We start from the raw sequence: 15,714 nt of genomic DNA, 5'->3' as shown, positions 1-15,714 counted from the left end.
ACCTTGACCTTTAACTGCTGCAGTGTTGTAAACCTTCTGCTTGCTCTGGGGTTGCTATGGTAGCAAATTCACATGTCAGGATGCAGGAGTTACAATGTTTATTTTACCATGGCAACCCCAGAGTAAGCATAATATGCTGCTTATCATTCGACAACTTTATATTGGTCAATATGTTCAATGTAATATCTTACACGAAAGTATTGGAAGCATTTAAGGGAATCTGTCACCAGGTTTTTGTTACCTAATCAGAGAGCAGCATAACGTAGGGGCAGAGATCCTGATTCCAGCAATGTGTCACTTACTGGGATGTGTGTTGCTATTTCAACAAAATCAGTGTTTTATCAGCAGGAGATTATCACTACAGGAGAAGTTGTCTTGTGCCTCCTAGTCCAACCATGCCCCAGGCACTAATTGGCAGCTTTCTGTGTACAGATCCCGATTCCAGAGATGTGTCACTTACTGGGCTTCTTGCTGTAGTTTTGATAAAATCTCTCTTTAATCAGATCAGTAGGAGCTTATCATTTCAGGACTAGTAAACCTGTTGCCAGGTAGTCCTCAATTATCGTGAGGACTGTATAACCTTGCCTCGGCACTGATTGGCAGTTTTGTGTACAAATCCCGATTCCAGAGATATGTCACTTACTGGGCTGCTTGCTGTAGTTTTGATAAAATCACTGTTTAATCAGCATGTGCTTATCATTTGAGAACTAGAAAATCAGCTGACAGGTAGTCCTCCATTCTCCATTATCATGGGCGCTGTATAACCCTGCCCCCACCACTGATTGCCAGCTTACTGTGTACAAATCCTGATTACAGTGATGTGTCACTTAGTGGGCTGCTTGCTGTAGTTTTGATAAGCTTATGCTGATTAAACAATGAATTATTTGAAGACTAGTAAGTCTTCTGCAGGTAGTCCTCCATTATCAGGAGCACTGTATAACCCCGCCCCCACCACTGATTGGCAACTTTCTGTAATGTGGGCGGGGTTATAAAGAGCTCAGCATTCAGAGAACTGCTAGATCTGCAGCAGATAAAACGGATTACATGAAATCTGCAGGAAGCAGCCCAGTAAGTGATATATATCGCTGGAATCAGGGGTCTCTGCCCCTACATTATTCAGCACTCAGATTACATAGGAAAAAGTATGAATTTTATTGTATTAAAAATATGAAAAAATATAATTAAATCCTGTTATAACTTGGTCCATTTTCAGTGTGAGCGCGACAGACAAACACAATAAAACGTTACCTGCACAATGAGTAAACAGGGGGAACAAAACATAGAACCATATCCCTTTCCAATATCTAATGTTAAGTCCACTTTAAGGTCCTGGGGGATAAACAAATGTTAAACCTGGTCTGAAATTCGAGGTGCGGGGTATCTGGACATCGCATAGTGCTGAGGGCGACACGGGCGGCTCAGCAATGTGGACCCCTGCGTGGTTCGGAGTCACAGTGCAGACCTGTGTGTGCGGCCCCCCGTCACTTACCTGCTGCGGAGTGTACTGCAGGAGCTCCAATTCACCCGTTATGGGGGTCTGGAGCTGGGGAAGCGAGGAGGCGTCCATCATCTCGCCGTCATCATCACCCATGTCTTCAATATCATCGTCCGCACCCTCCAGCTCCGCAAACTTGGCCTCTAAATCTTGGATCTTCTTTTCCAAGAGTGGAGATGGTTCTTTTTGGGGCACAATAGGTTTCCTAAGAAAATGAACAGGACTACAATTATATCCCCTTGTATTTATTAATCTAGTGAATGGGGTTTGTCCCCTGTCAGAAAATCCATAACCCGGAGTGCATTTGGTTATAAAAAAAAAATACAAACAAAAACAGTGCCTTATTCACTGTCCCCAGGTCCATTGCCTAGTCTCCATAGCCCTTGGCTGATCATGATGACAGCCCAGCCGCTCTCAGCGGGGTGTTTTGTCTACACAGGCAGCGCAACCACTGAGCTCACTGATTGGGATTGGCTGCAGCGCTACGTCACATTGACAGTGCGGGGGGAGCCAGTCAGTGAGCACAGCCGCTCTCAGCGGGGTGTATCATCTACACAGGCAGCGCAACCACTGAGCTCACTGATTGGGATTGGCTGCAGCGCTACGTCACATTGACAGTGCGGGAGCCAGTCAGTGAGCACAGCCGCTCTCAGCGGGGTGTACTGTCTACACAGGCAGCGCAACCACTGAGCTCACTGATTGGGATTGGCTGCAGCGCTACGTCACATTGACAGTGCGGGGGGAGCCAGTCAGTGAGCTCAGCCGCTCTCAGCGGGGTGTATCATCTACAACAGGCAGCGCAACCACCGAGCTCACTGATTGGGATTGGCTGCAGCGCTACGTCACATTGACAGTGCGGGGGGGGCCAGTCAGTGAGCTCAGCCGCTCTCAGCGGGGTGTACTGTCTACACAGGCAGCGCAACCACTGAGCTCACTGATTGGGATTGGCTGCAGCGCTACGTCACATTGACAGTGCGGGGGGAGCCAGTCAGTGAGCTCAGCCGCTCTCAGCGGGGTGTACTGTCTACACAGGCAGCACAACCACCGAGCTCACTGATTGGGATTGGCTGCAGCGCTAACATCACACTTGACAGTGCGGGGGGAGCCAGTCAGTGAGCTCAGCCGCTCTCACGGGGTGTACTGTCTACACAGGCAGCGCAACCACTGAGCTCACTGATTGGGATTGGCTGCAGCGCTACGTCACATTGACAGTGCGGGGGGAGCCAGTCAGTGAGCTCAGCCGCTCTCAGCGGGGTGTATCATCTACAACAGGCAGCGCAACCACCGAGCTCACTGATTGGGATTGGCTGCAGCGCTACGTCACATTGACAGTGCGGGGGGGCCAGTCAGTGAGCTCAGCCGCTCTCAGCGGGGTGTACTGTCTACACAGGCAGCGCAACCACTGAGCTCACTGATTGGGATTGGCTGCAGCGCTACGTCACATTGACAGTGCGGGGGGAGCCAGTCAGTGAGCTCAGCCGCTCTCAGCGGGGTGTACTGTCTACACAGGCAGCGCAACCACTGAGCTCACTGATTGGGATTGGCTGCAGCGCTAACATCACATTGACAGTGCGGGGGGGAGCCAGTCAGTGAGCTCAGCTGCTCTCAGCGGGGTGTACCGTCTACACAGGCAGCTGAGCTCGCCGATTGGTGGTCGCACTGTGAATGTGATGTTAACGCTGCAGCCAATCCCAGACACCAGGGGCAGAGGCGGAGACTTTGCATTGGATCCTGGAACAGTGAGTAAAGTATACAAACATCATTAGGGGTCTATCTGAATGGGGACCACCCCTTTAAAAAGACTGCGGACCCCCTGACTGGTCTTCAGCTGTGATGTGGAATTTCAGCAATATGCTAGGATAAGCAACTACATTGATTACTTAGTTAATATCAGTAGTGTTTATTACATTTCCAACTAATCAGCATGTGACATTATATTAAATGGAGTTTGTCAGCCCAAAATGACTGTTCAAACCAAGCACAGGCTCCATCTACTTGTTATACATCTATATCTGCTCTCCTCTGCCTTCTGTAAAGCCAGAGCTCTCAATGAAGAGGAGGGGGATAAAGATGAAAACCAAGAAGACGGGCCACGCCAAAGAGTAAGGAGCGCCTGTGCTTGGTTTGAACAGTCACTCTGTGCTAACAGATTGCCTTAAGGTGACTCCCTATACATTAGGAGGGACCTTTTGTAAAATATTCTATGTTGATGTGTGGCTCATTTTACAGAGGTTTTCCCGGCATCCCATACTGATCATCTGTCCATAGGGCAGGCCATCAATATCAGGGGAGCGGTTATATAGAGGAGGGGACACAACAAATGTGCTTTACCTGAAATAGTAAATTTCGTCATCCACAACCTTGGCCGACAGAGAGAACCTTTTCAGCCCCTTAAACCTCTTCATTTGTTTGTCGGTCTCGTTATAACGACTCTCACACAGCAGCACGTCGTTCTCGGGGATTTCCGTTGGACGGCAAGACAGAAAATCCTTAAAGGATAAGACGGCGCACTTTCCTAGAAAAAACAAGAAAACGGGAGAAACGGTCATCCCCAAAATTCTATTTCATCCACTTATCCAGCCCTATCAATGCTTTAGTTTTGTCACAACAGTTTTGTATGGAAATGAGGGCTCCGTGGTGCACCCTTAGGGTGGTCAAAGATTCCATCATGTCAATCAATGGGCATCACACACCCCCTTAGCTTTATTGCACGCCCTGAGCAGACATGCCGGACCTGCAGCTCCTTACTATGGGCAAGAAAGTGCTGTCAATCAAGCTAACGACAGGTGCACTGCATGCCGATTGAGGGGGTGAAATGGTGACCTCAACCCATGGCCACACCAAGGGGGGCGGAATGGTGACCTGAACCTTTGGCCACACCAAGGATGGCAGAATGGTGACCTGAACCTTTGGACACACCAAGGATGGCAGAATGGTGACGTGAACCTTTGGCCACACCAAGGGGGGCGGAATGGTGACCTGAACCTTTGGCCACACCAAGGGGGGCGGAATGGTGACCTGAACCTTTGGACACACCAAGGATGGCAGAATGGTGACGTGAACCTTTAGCCACACCAAGGATGGCAGAATGGTGACCTGAACCTTTAGCCACACCAAGGATGGCAGAATGGTGACCTGAACCTTTGGCCACACTAAGGGGCACTTTGCACACTACGACATCGCAGGTGTGATGTCGGTGGGGTCAAATCGAAAGTGACGCATTTCCAGCGTCGCTCTCAACATCGTAGTGTGTAAAGCATTTTTGATACGATTAACAAGCACAAAAGCATCGTAATCGTATCATCGGTGTAGCGACGGACAATTCCATGAATTGGGAAAGACCGATGTTACGATGTTGTTCCTCGTTCCTGCGGCAGCACACATCGCTGTGTGTGAAGCCGCAGGAGAGAGGAACATCTCCTACCTGCGTCCAGCCCGGCTATGCGGAAAGAAAAAGGTGGGCGGGATGTTTACGTCCCACTCATCTCCGCCCCTCCGCTTCTATTGGCTGCCTGCCGTGTGACGTCGCTATGACGCCGCCACGACCCACCCCCTTAGGAAGGAGGCGGTTCGCCGGCCAGAGCGACGTCGCAGGGCAGGTAAGTGCATGTGAAGCTAATGTAGCGATAATGTTCGCTACGGCTGCTATCACCATGATATCGCAGCTGCGACGGGGGCGGGGACTATCGCGCTCGGCATCGCAGCATCGGCTTGCGATGTCGTAGTGTGCAAAGTGCCCCTAAGGATGGCAGAATGGTGACCTGAACCTTTGGCCACACCAAGGGGGGTGGAATGGTGACCTGAACCTTTGGCCACACCAAGGGGGGTGGAATGATGACCTGAACCTTTGGCCACACCAAGGGGGGTGGAATGGTGACCTGAACCTTTGGCCACACCAAGGGGGGTGGAATGGTCACCTGAACCTTTGGCCACACCAAAGGGGGTGGAATGGTCACCTGAACCTTTGGCCACACCAAGGGGGGTGGAATGGTGACCTGAACCTTTGGCCACACCAAGGGGGGTGGAATGGTGACCTGAACCTTTGGCCACACCAAAGGGGGTGGAATGGTCACCTAAACCTTTGGCCACACCAAGGGGGGTGGAATGGTCACCTGAACCTTTGGCCACACCAAGGGGGGCGGAATGGTGACCTGAACCCTTGGCCACACCAAGGATGGCAGAATGGTGACCTAAACCTTTGGTCACACCAAGGGTGCACTGAGGAGCCCTCATTTAGATAAAGAAGGGAATTTTGTTACTTACCGTAAATTCCTTTTCTTCTAGCTCTTATTGGGAGACCCAGACGATTGGGGTATAGCTACTGCCCTCTGGAGGCCACACAAAGCACTACATTAAAAGTGCAAGGCCCCTCCCCCTCTGGCTATACCCCCCCCGTGGTATCACGGGTTCTCCAGTTTTAGTGCCAAAGCAAGAAGGAGGAAGCCAATAACTGGTTTAAACAAATTAACTCCGAATAACATCGGAGAACTGAAAAACCGTTCAACATGAACAACATGTGTACCCGCAAACAACAAAAAAACATCCCGAAGGACAACAGGGCGGGTGCTGGGTCTCCCAATAAGAGCTAGAAGAAAAGGAATTTACGGTAAGTAACAAAATTCCCTTCTTCTTCAGCGCTCTATTGGGAGACCCAGACGATTGGGACGTCCAAAAGCTGTCCCTGGGTGGGTAAAGAAATACCTCATGTTAGAGCTGCAAAACAGCCCTCCCCTACGGGGGTGTCACTGCCGCCTGCAGGACTCTTCTACCTAAGCTGGCATCCGCCGAAGCATAGGTATGCACCTGATAATGCTTGGTGAAAGTGTGCAGACTGGACCAGGTAGCTGCCTGGCACACCTGTTGAGCCAAAGCCTGGTGACGTAATGCCCAGGACGCACCCACGGCTCTGGTTGAGTGGGCTTTTAGCCCTGAAGGAACCGGAAGCCCCGCAGAACGGTAGGCCTCTAGAATTGGTTCTTTGATCCATCGAGCCAGGGTGGCTTTAGAAGCCTGCAACCCCTTGCGCGGACCAGCGACAAGGACAAAAAGTGCATCGGCACGGCGCATGGGCGCCGTGCGGGAAATGTAGATTCTGAGTGCTCTCACCAGATCTAGCAAACGTAAGTCCTTTTCATACCGGTGAACCGGATGAGGACAAAAAGAAGGCAAGGATATATCCTGATTAAGATGAAAAGAGGATACGACCTTAGGGAGAAACTCCGGAATAGGGCGCAGCACTACCTTGTCCTGGTGGAACACCAGGAAGGGAGCCTTGGATGACAGAGCTGCCAGCTCAGACACTCGCCGAAGCGATGTGATCGCAACAAGAAACGCCACTTTCTGTGACAGCCGAGAAAAGGAAACTTCCTTCAGAGGCTCGAAGGGCGGCTTCTGGAGAGCAACTAGTACCCTGTTCAGATCCCATGGATCTAACGGCCGCTTGTACGGGGGCACAATATGACAGACCCCCTGCAGGAACGTGCGCACCTTAGAAAGACGTGCTAGACGCTTCTGAAAAAACACGGATAGTGCCGAAACTTGCCCTTTAAGGGAGCTGAGCGACAAGCCCTTTTCTAACCCCGATTGCAGGAAGGAAAGAAACTTGGGCAATGCAAATGGCCAGGGAGACACTCCCTGAGCAGAGCACCAGGATAAGAAAATCTTCCACGTTCTGTGGTAGATCTTAGCCGAATTCGACTTTCTAGCTTGTCACATTGTGGCAACGACTCCTTGAGATAATCCTGCAGATGCTAGGATCCAGGACTCAATGGCCACACAGTCAGGTTCAGGGCCGCAGAATTCTGATGGAAAAACGGCCCTTGGGACAGTAAGTCTGGTCGGTCTGGCAGTGACCACGGTCGACCGATCGTGAGATGCCACAGATCCGGATACCACGACCTCCTCGGCCAGTCTGGAGCGACGAGTATGATGCGGCTGCACTCGGATCTGATCTTGCGTAGCACTCTGGGCAAGAGCGCCAGAGGCGGAAACACGTATGGGAGCTGAAACTGCGACCAATCTTGAACCAAGGCGTCTGCCGCCAGAGCTCTTTGATCGCGCGACCTCGCCATGAATGCCGGGACCTTGTTGTTGTGCCGGGATGCCATTAGGTCGACGTCCGGCACTCCCCAGCGGCGACAGATTTCCTGAAACACGTCCGGGTGAAGGGACCATTCCCCTGCGTCCATGCCCTGGCGACTGAGGAAGTCTGCTTCCCAGTTTTCTACGCCTGGGATGTGAACCGCGGATATGGTGGATGCTCTGTCCTCCACCCACATTAGAATGCGCCGGACTTCTTGGAAGGCTTGCCGACTGCGCGTCCCTCCTTGGTGGTTGATGTATGCCACCGCTGTGGAGTTGTCCGATTGGATTCGGATCTGCTTTCCTTCCAGCCACTGTTGGAAGGCCATTAGAGCAAGATACACTGCTCTGATCTCCAGAACATTGATCTGAAGGGTGGACTCCTGCGGAGTCCACGTCCCCTGAGCCCTGTGGTGGAGAAATACTGCTCCCCACCCTGACAGACTCGCATCTGTCGTGACTACTGCCCAGGATGGGGGCAGGAAGGATCTTCCCTGAGACAATGAGGTGGGAAGGAGCCACCATTGTAGGGAGTCCTTGGCCGTCTGGGAAAGCGAGACTTTCCTGTCCAGGGACGTTGACTTCCCGTCCCATTGGCGGAGAATGTCCCATTGAAGTGGGCGCAGATGAAACTGCGCAAAGGGAACTGCTTCCATGGCTGCCACCATCTTCCCTAGGAAATGCATTAGGCGCCGCAAGGGATGCAACTGGCCCTGCAGAAGAGATTGCACCCCTGTCTGTAGTGACCGCTGCTTGTTCAGCGGAAGCTTCACTATCGCTGCTAGAGTATGAAACTCCATGCCAAGATACGTTAGTGATTGAGTCGGTGATAGGATCGACTTTGGAAAGTTGATGATCCATCCGAAAAACTGTAGGGTCTCCAGCGTAGCATTCAGGCTGCGCTGACATGCCTCTTGAGAGGGAGCTTTGACCAATAAATCGTCTAGGTAAGGGATCACCGAGTGTCCCTGAGAGTGCAAGACTGCTACCACCGCCGCCATGACCTTGGTGAAGACCCGTGGGGCTGTCGCCAGACCAAATGGCAGAGCTACGAACTGAAAATGGTCGTCTCCTATCACAAAACGTAGAAAACGTTGATGTTCTGTAGCAATTGGCACGTGGAGATAAGCATCTTTGATGTCTATTGAGGCAAGGAAGTCTCCTCTGGACATTGAGGCAATGACAGAACGCAGGGTTTCCATCCGGAACTTCCTGGCGTGCACATGTTTGTTGAGCCGTTTTAGGTCCAGAACAGGACGGAACGAGCCGTCCTTTTTTGGAACCACAAAGAGATTGGAGTAAAACCCTTGCCCTTGTTCCTGAGGAGGGACTGGGATCACCACTCCTTCCGCTCTTAGGGAGTCCACCGCCTGCAGCAGAGCATCTGCTCGGTCTGGATGTGGGGAGGTTCTGAAGAACCGAGCTGGAGGACGAGAATTGAACTCGATTCTGTACCCGCGAGACAAAATGTCCGTCACCCACCGGTCTTTGACCTGTGACATCCAAATGCCGGAAAAGCGGGAGAGCCTGCCCCCGACCGGCGATGCGGAGGGAGGGGGCTGGAAGTCATGAGGTAGCCGCTTTGGAAGTGGTACCTCCATTTGCTTTCTTGGGGCGCGTGTGAGCCCGCCACGAATCTGAGTTTCTTTGCGTCCTCTGAGTCCCTTTGGACGAGGTAAACGGTGTCTTGCCCGAACCTCGAAAGGACTGAAACCTCTGCTGCCACTTTTTCTGCTGAGGTTTGGTTGTTCTGGGTTGTGGTAAAGAGGAGTCTTTACCCTTGGACTGCTTAATGATATCAGCCAATGGCTCGCCAAACAGTCTCTCTCTAGATAAAGGCAAACTGGTTAAACATTTTTTGGAACCAGCATCTGCTTTCCAGTCCTTTAACCACAAGGCTCTGCGCAAAACTACCGAATTGGCGGACGCCATTGAGGTGCGACTGGTAGATTCTAGGACCGCATTGATAGCGTAAGACGCAAACGCCGACATCTGCGTGGTAAGGTGCGCCACTTGCGGCACTGCTGGATGTATGATAGCATCCACTTTTGCTAAGCCAGCTGAAATAGCCTGGAGTGCCCATACGGCTGCGAATGCCGGAGCAAACGACGCGCCGATAGCTTCATAGACAGATTTTAACCAAAGGTCCATCTGTCTGTCATTGGCATCTTTAAGTGAAGCGCCATCCTCCACTGCAACTATGGACCTAGCTGCGAGTTTGGAAATCGGGGGGTCTACCTTTGGACACTGTGTCCAGCGCTTGACCACCTCAGGGGGGAAAGGGAAACGCGTATCTTTAGATCGTTTAGAGAAACGCCTTTCTGGGTGAGCGTCGTGCTTCTGGATTGATTCTCTGAAGTCAGCGTGATCCAACAAAGCACTCAATTTACGCTTGGGATAAAGGAAACGAAACTTCTCCTGCTCCGCAGCCGCCTCTTCTGCTGAAGGGGCTGGTGGAGAAATATCCAACAGCCTATTGATGGCTGAGATAAGGTCGTTTACCATGGCATCCCCATCAGGGGTATCCAGGTTGAGAGGGGTTCCAGGAATGGATTCCTGATCACTCTCATCAGACACATCACAGGGAGACTGATTGCGCTGAGACCCTGAGCAGTGTGATGACGTCGAGGGTCTTTCCCAGCGAGCTCGCTTAGGGTGGCTGGGGCTATCATCTGCGTCATAATCCTCGGCCTGTGAAGCCGGGGACCCCCCTGTGGGCTGGATTAATTCCAAGTGAGGGGGACCTGAGGACAGAGGCCTCGCCGTGCCCAAAGACTGAGCCCCATGCATAGATTGCAAGGTTTCAAGGATTTTTGCCATAGACACAGACATATTATCAGCAAAAACTGCAAAGTCTGTCCCTGTCACCGGGGCAGAACTTACAAGCGTCTCAGCCTGGGTCACTACCCCTCCTGACTCCGGCTGGCGAAGCAGCACCGGGTCGGAGCATTGCACACAATGGGGGTCATCGGAGCCTGCTGGTAGATTAGCCCCACATGCAGCACACGCAGTATACACAGCCCTAGCCTTGGCGGCCTTGCGTTTTGAGGATGGCATGTTGTTGCTTCCACAGAGGGATCTGGGAGATGCAGCCAGAAGCGACCTCACAGTGCAAGAAATACAATATCTCTATATCCTACACAGTACACCGATACACCGTGAGGCACTAGAGGGACCAGCACAGATAAATCGCTTACCGCCCGCTTAAAAAGCGGGTGTGTGGTCGCCAGATAGCCCCTAGTCCAGGTCTCCCAGAGCCTTGCGTCCTTCCTCCAGCCGGACTGCATGTAATGGCTGCCGGCGTCCTGAGAGAGAAGGGGGGCGGGCCCTGGGCGTTCCTGGCTAAGAGCGGGAAGCCTGCTTCCCTCTGTGCCTAGTGTGAGGGCTGGAGCATGTAAATCAGGCTCCAGCCCTCGTTGCTGCTAGCGAACAGCGTCTCTCCCCTACCCTGAATGACAGGGTGGGGGCGGGAACGAATCGGAGCTGCCGGCGTCCTAGGCCCAAAAAGCCGGGGACTCAATTTATAACCGCCGCCGCCGTAAAAGCGCGGACGGCGGATCCCCGGCGCACCACAAGTCACAGCAGCGCCGCCCGGTCCAGAGGGGATCGGCGCTGCGTTCCCATACACAAAAAATCCCCCAGTAATCTGTAGGGACACTAACTCCAACGTTGCGGTCCCCGGCGCACTACAACACCCAGCCAGCCCGGAGTGTGTCTGTGCCTGCCGGGGACACAGAGTACCTGTATGATGCAGGGCCTGTCCCTGATCGTACTCCTGCTCCGTCTCCATCAGGTTCTAATGGGTCTGTGGATGGAGCCCGGCGTCAGAGCTGAGAGGCCGGCAGGATCCCACTTCCACAGAGCCCTACCAGGGGATGTGGAAGGAAAACAGCATGTCAGGCTCCAGCCCTGTACCAGCAATAGGTACCTCAACCTTACAACACCATCCAGGGGTGAGAAGGGAGCATGCTGGGGACACTATATGTGTCCTCTTTTCTTCCATCCGAAATAGTCAGCAGCTACTGCTGACTAAAATCTGTGGAGCTATGCATGGAATGTCTGACCTCCTTCGCACACAAAGCTAAAACTGGAGAACCCGTGATACCACGGGGGGGGGGGTATAGCCAGAGGGGGAGGGGCCTTGCACTTTTAATGTAGTGCTTTGTGTGGCCTCCAGAGGGCAGTAGCTATACCCCAATCGTCTGGGTCTCCCAATAGAGCGCTGAAGAAAGATTTGATTTCCTGGAAAAAAAGTGAAAATATATATTGTAGGTATGAGTTTTGTGGGGACTGATGGCTTGATAACTATCAAGACAATCGCGGAGAAAAACCTGGTGGACCTAGTCAGGCTTGCACAAGCTCCTACAGAGTGTCTATCCATCAAGTCCATGACTTGACTTGAGTCCCTGAAGGCTGTTAAATATTAATATGTTCTCTATATGACGGTATAAGTAGTTTATCAAGTTTTGTGGGATACACACTTAATGAAGACATTCTCAATCATCATGACCGATATTCCAGAACCTCCATTTCCGCATCAGATGTTATAAGAAGCTGCAGGTCGTGAAGGTGGAAGCAACCATTAGACAGCCAGCAGGTATCATGTAAGTCTTCCAATAACGAGTCCATAAGCATAATACTTTCCAGGTGGCGGGCGGATGGTGGTCTTGACCACAGTTCCACCTGGTCTGTCTGGACACCTGATGCAGAAATGAGATCTGCTGCACATCCCCCAGAAGCTAAGGCAGATGGCGGTCTTGATCATGGTCCTACCTGGTCTGTCCGGACACCTCATGCAGAAATGAGATCTCCTGCACATCCTCCAGAAGCTAAGGCGAATGGAGGTCTTGACCATGGTCCCACCTCGGCTATCTGGACACCCGATACAGAAATGAGATCTGCTGCGCATCCCCTTTAAGCTAAGGCGGATGGTGGTCTTGACCATGGTCCCACCTCGGCTATCTGGACACCCGATGCAGAAATGAGATCTGCTGCACATCCCCTTTAAGCTAAGGCAGATGGCGGTCTTGATCATGGTCCTACCTGGTCTGTCCGGACACCTCATGCAGAAATGAGATCTCCTGCACATCCTCCAGAAGCTAAGGCGAATGGAGGTCTTGACCATGGTCCCACCTCGGCTATCTGGACACCCGATACAGAAATGAGATCTGCTGCGCATCCCCTTTAAGCTAAGGCGGATGGTGGTCTTGACCATGGTCCCACCTCGGCTATCTGGACACCCGATGCAGAAATGAGATCTGCTGCACATCCCCTTTAAGCTAAGGCAGATGGCGGTCTTGATCATGGTCCTACCTGGTCTGTCCGGACACCTCATGCAGAAATGAGATCTGCTGCACATCCCCTTTAAGCTAAGGCAGATGGTGGTCTAAACCATGGTCCCACCTGGTTTGTCGAGACACCTCATGCAGAAAATAGATCTAAGGCGGCACACCCACCTAAAATGCAGGTCATGGGGCAGGCCTCTTCTAGGTTACTCAGGAACACTTCTTTCTTGTAGAACATCTTGGTTGGCTCATGAATGGTCTCCTCGGGGTGAATAAATATTGGTCCAAAAAAATACGCTGCTCCATCTCGAAGCCACATTTTTTCGATTCTAATAGAAGAAAACAACAAAAAGTTTGATGAAACATTAATGGTCAGAAGGTTATTTATCACACATGTCCCTGTGTATAGCGCAGCACAGAGATACAGTTGCTGCTAAAGGATTAATCTGCAAAAGGAGTAGATAGCTGTATCTAAAGGGTTAATCTGAGCCTCTCAATGCATATATACAAACAGAAAGCAACTACTACAATGAAATATGAATGACAGAATTTTTGCTGCAGCCTCCAGTCCCTTCCTGCTGCTCCAGAATACACAGGAACCCATCATACATTACTACACTCCGCACAGATCTCCTGTTACATGCCGCACTCTCAGATCTCTCACCACACAGTGGTATCGCCCCAAGTCACAAAGTGTAAGCGCTACCAAAAATAGAGAAATAGTGACAGCTTGGATTCAGTCTCCCTTCTCTTAGAAGGCCAGAGCTTTCATCATGATAAGGTTTATTCTTCTACTATTTTTATATAGTTATAAAAAAAAAAGTTTTAGATTTTAGTTTCCTCTTACTTCATAAACTTTCCCCTCGGTCTTTTTTAAGGGTGGTTGTTGTATTCATAGGTGACGGCCCCCCTGGCCTCAGTCACTTATACGCCGGCAGCAGCAGAGCAGCAAGGCGGCGTCTGCACAGCAGCAGCAGAGCAGCAAGGCGGCGTCTGCACAGCAGCAGCAGAGCAGCAAGGCGGCGTCTGCACAGCAGCAGCAGAGCAGCAAGGCGGCGTCTGCACAGCAGCAGCAGAGCAGCAAGGCGGCGTCTGCACAGCAGCAGCAGAGCAGCAAGGCGGCGTCTGCACAGCAGCAGCAGAGCAGCAAGGCGTCGTCTGCACAGCAGCAGCAGAGCAGCAAGGCGGCGTCTGCACAGCAGCAGCAGAGCAGCAAGGCGGCGTCTGCACAGCAGCAGCAGAGCAGCAAGGCGGCGTCTGCACAGCAGCAGCAGAGCAGCAAGGCGGCGTCTGCACAGCAGCAGCAGAGCAGCAAGGCGGCGTCTGCACAGCAGCAGCAGAGCAGCAAGGCGGCGTCTGTTCCTTATGCAGAGCTGCATTTTTTGTGAAGACATCAACACCACCTTACAGGGGCTGTAAATAAAGGCAATGTCTAGGAGACAGGACAGTAATCATGGGTAACTGTAGTCCTTAAGTGGTAATATGCCAAGTCCTGGCAGCAGCAAAACAAAAGGTGCTGCACAGTTGTACAATATCATGAAAGTGATAAACCTAAACCCGGCGAGCATTAGAGCAATCTGATTGGCCTTTCAGTCATTTAGGACACTACAGCTAAGGTGGAGATGTCTTTACCTGCCCACTCTTGGCCTTACTAATCCATGTGACTTGATGAACACACAATCCCCGACCTTCAGCCACATGTCATTGTACCGGAGCTGCTCGTAATAGTAGCAGCCAGGTTCTCCATTGGGCATATCGACCGATACATCTTCCTTGTCCTGGAGGAAAAAGAAAAAGAAAAAAAAAAGTTGAAAGGAATATCGGCTGAGTTATTGTTTGCAGCGCTGGTGATGGGACGTCAGCGCTGCGGACAATTACAGACACCGAGACTCAGTGCTGGACCTGGGGAGGGAGAGTCCCGCACATGCAGCTATGGAACAAGGATTTTTCAAAGCCAGAAATCCCTTGTGCACAAGGTTCCCCCTAATTGTACCCCAACATAGAGCATCAATGGCACAAACCTTCTCCAGACAGATTGTGATGTCCTCGTCCTTGGTGTCCTCCATGTTTTCGGAGGCGGCGTCTTCATCCACCTTATCTTTATGTGCAAACACCGAGGCCACCCTGACCACCGGGAGAGGAATGTCTCTGGGCCGGAACCGCACAGAACTAACGGGCATGGTCCACAACTTAATCTTCTTGAAGGACTTGGTTTTGGCGGAATACCGGGACTCACACACATACACGTCCTCATCTCTGAAGCTGTCGGGGCAGAGTTTGAAGTATTCCTGCGCAGATCGAAAAGGATCACAAATCAACCAAAGGTAGGTGTAGACGACCCGGAGCAGACGCCAGGCTCCGATCCTACAGGACACAAGTCGTCCTTACCTTCACAAACATCACCACGCATTTGCCCAGGATCTTATTCACCGGCACCTTGTTGTAGTAGTCGCTCTTGAACACTTCCTTTTGTAAGAATTTCCGAGTCGCCAGATGAAAGGTTTCATTAGGACGATAGAACCAGCAGCCGTACAACCACTTCTCACCTGCAAAGAGGTCAGGAGTTTTTAAAGGGAACCTGTCACCAGATTTTTGGAGGTCTAAACCAAAACTAGCGCCTGTGCTGCATTCTATAAGGATGCACGCTGTCCCCTGAAAATATCCCGCCATGTATGCTAATCCTTGGGTACAGTCTGATGGGCGTCCTATTTTTCAGTCCCTCCTTTCGGCACTAATCACCATCCTCCTTTGATAGTTGACGTGGAGGACACACCGCCGACGCCATCCGCACAGCCAGGCAAAATCTTGCACGTGTGCAGACATTGCCGGCTCACGCAGGCGCACTTTACAGAG

General features: G+C 51.7%; 1 protein-coding gene across 1 annotated transcript in view; it reads right to left on the bottom strand.

Moving 5' to 3' along the window:
* The window catches only part of PBRM1 (polybromo 1), a 241,718-nt gene that overhangs the window by 41,597 nt on the left and 184,407 nt on the right, over positions 1 to 15,714 (bottom strand). Inside the window, 6 exon segments of the mRNA XM_075321737.1 lie at positions 1,490 to 1,700; positions 3,827 to 4,010; positions 13,033 to 13,190; positions 14,494 to 14,639; positions 14,883 to 15,149; positions 15,250 to 15,407. Coding sequence (XP_075177852.1) covers positions 1,490 to 1,700; positions 3,827 to 4,010; positions 13,033 to 13,190; positions 14,494 to 14,639; positions 14,883 to 15,149; positions 15,250 to 15,407 — 1,124 coding nt within the window.

Source organism: Anomaloglossus baeobatrachus, chromosome 8 (assembly GCF_048569485.1).
Source record: "Anomaloglossus baeobatrachus isolate aAnoBae1 chromosome 8, aAnoBae1.hap1, whole genome shotgun sequence".
NCBI classification, from domain to species: Eukaryota; Metazoa; Chordata; class Amphibia; order Anura; family Aromobatidae; genus Anomaloglossus; species Anomaloglossus baeobatrachus.
Note: the sequence above shows the minus strand (reverse complement) of the source record. Positions and strands in the feature narration are given on the sequence as shown.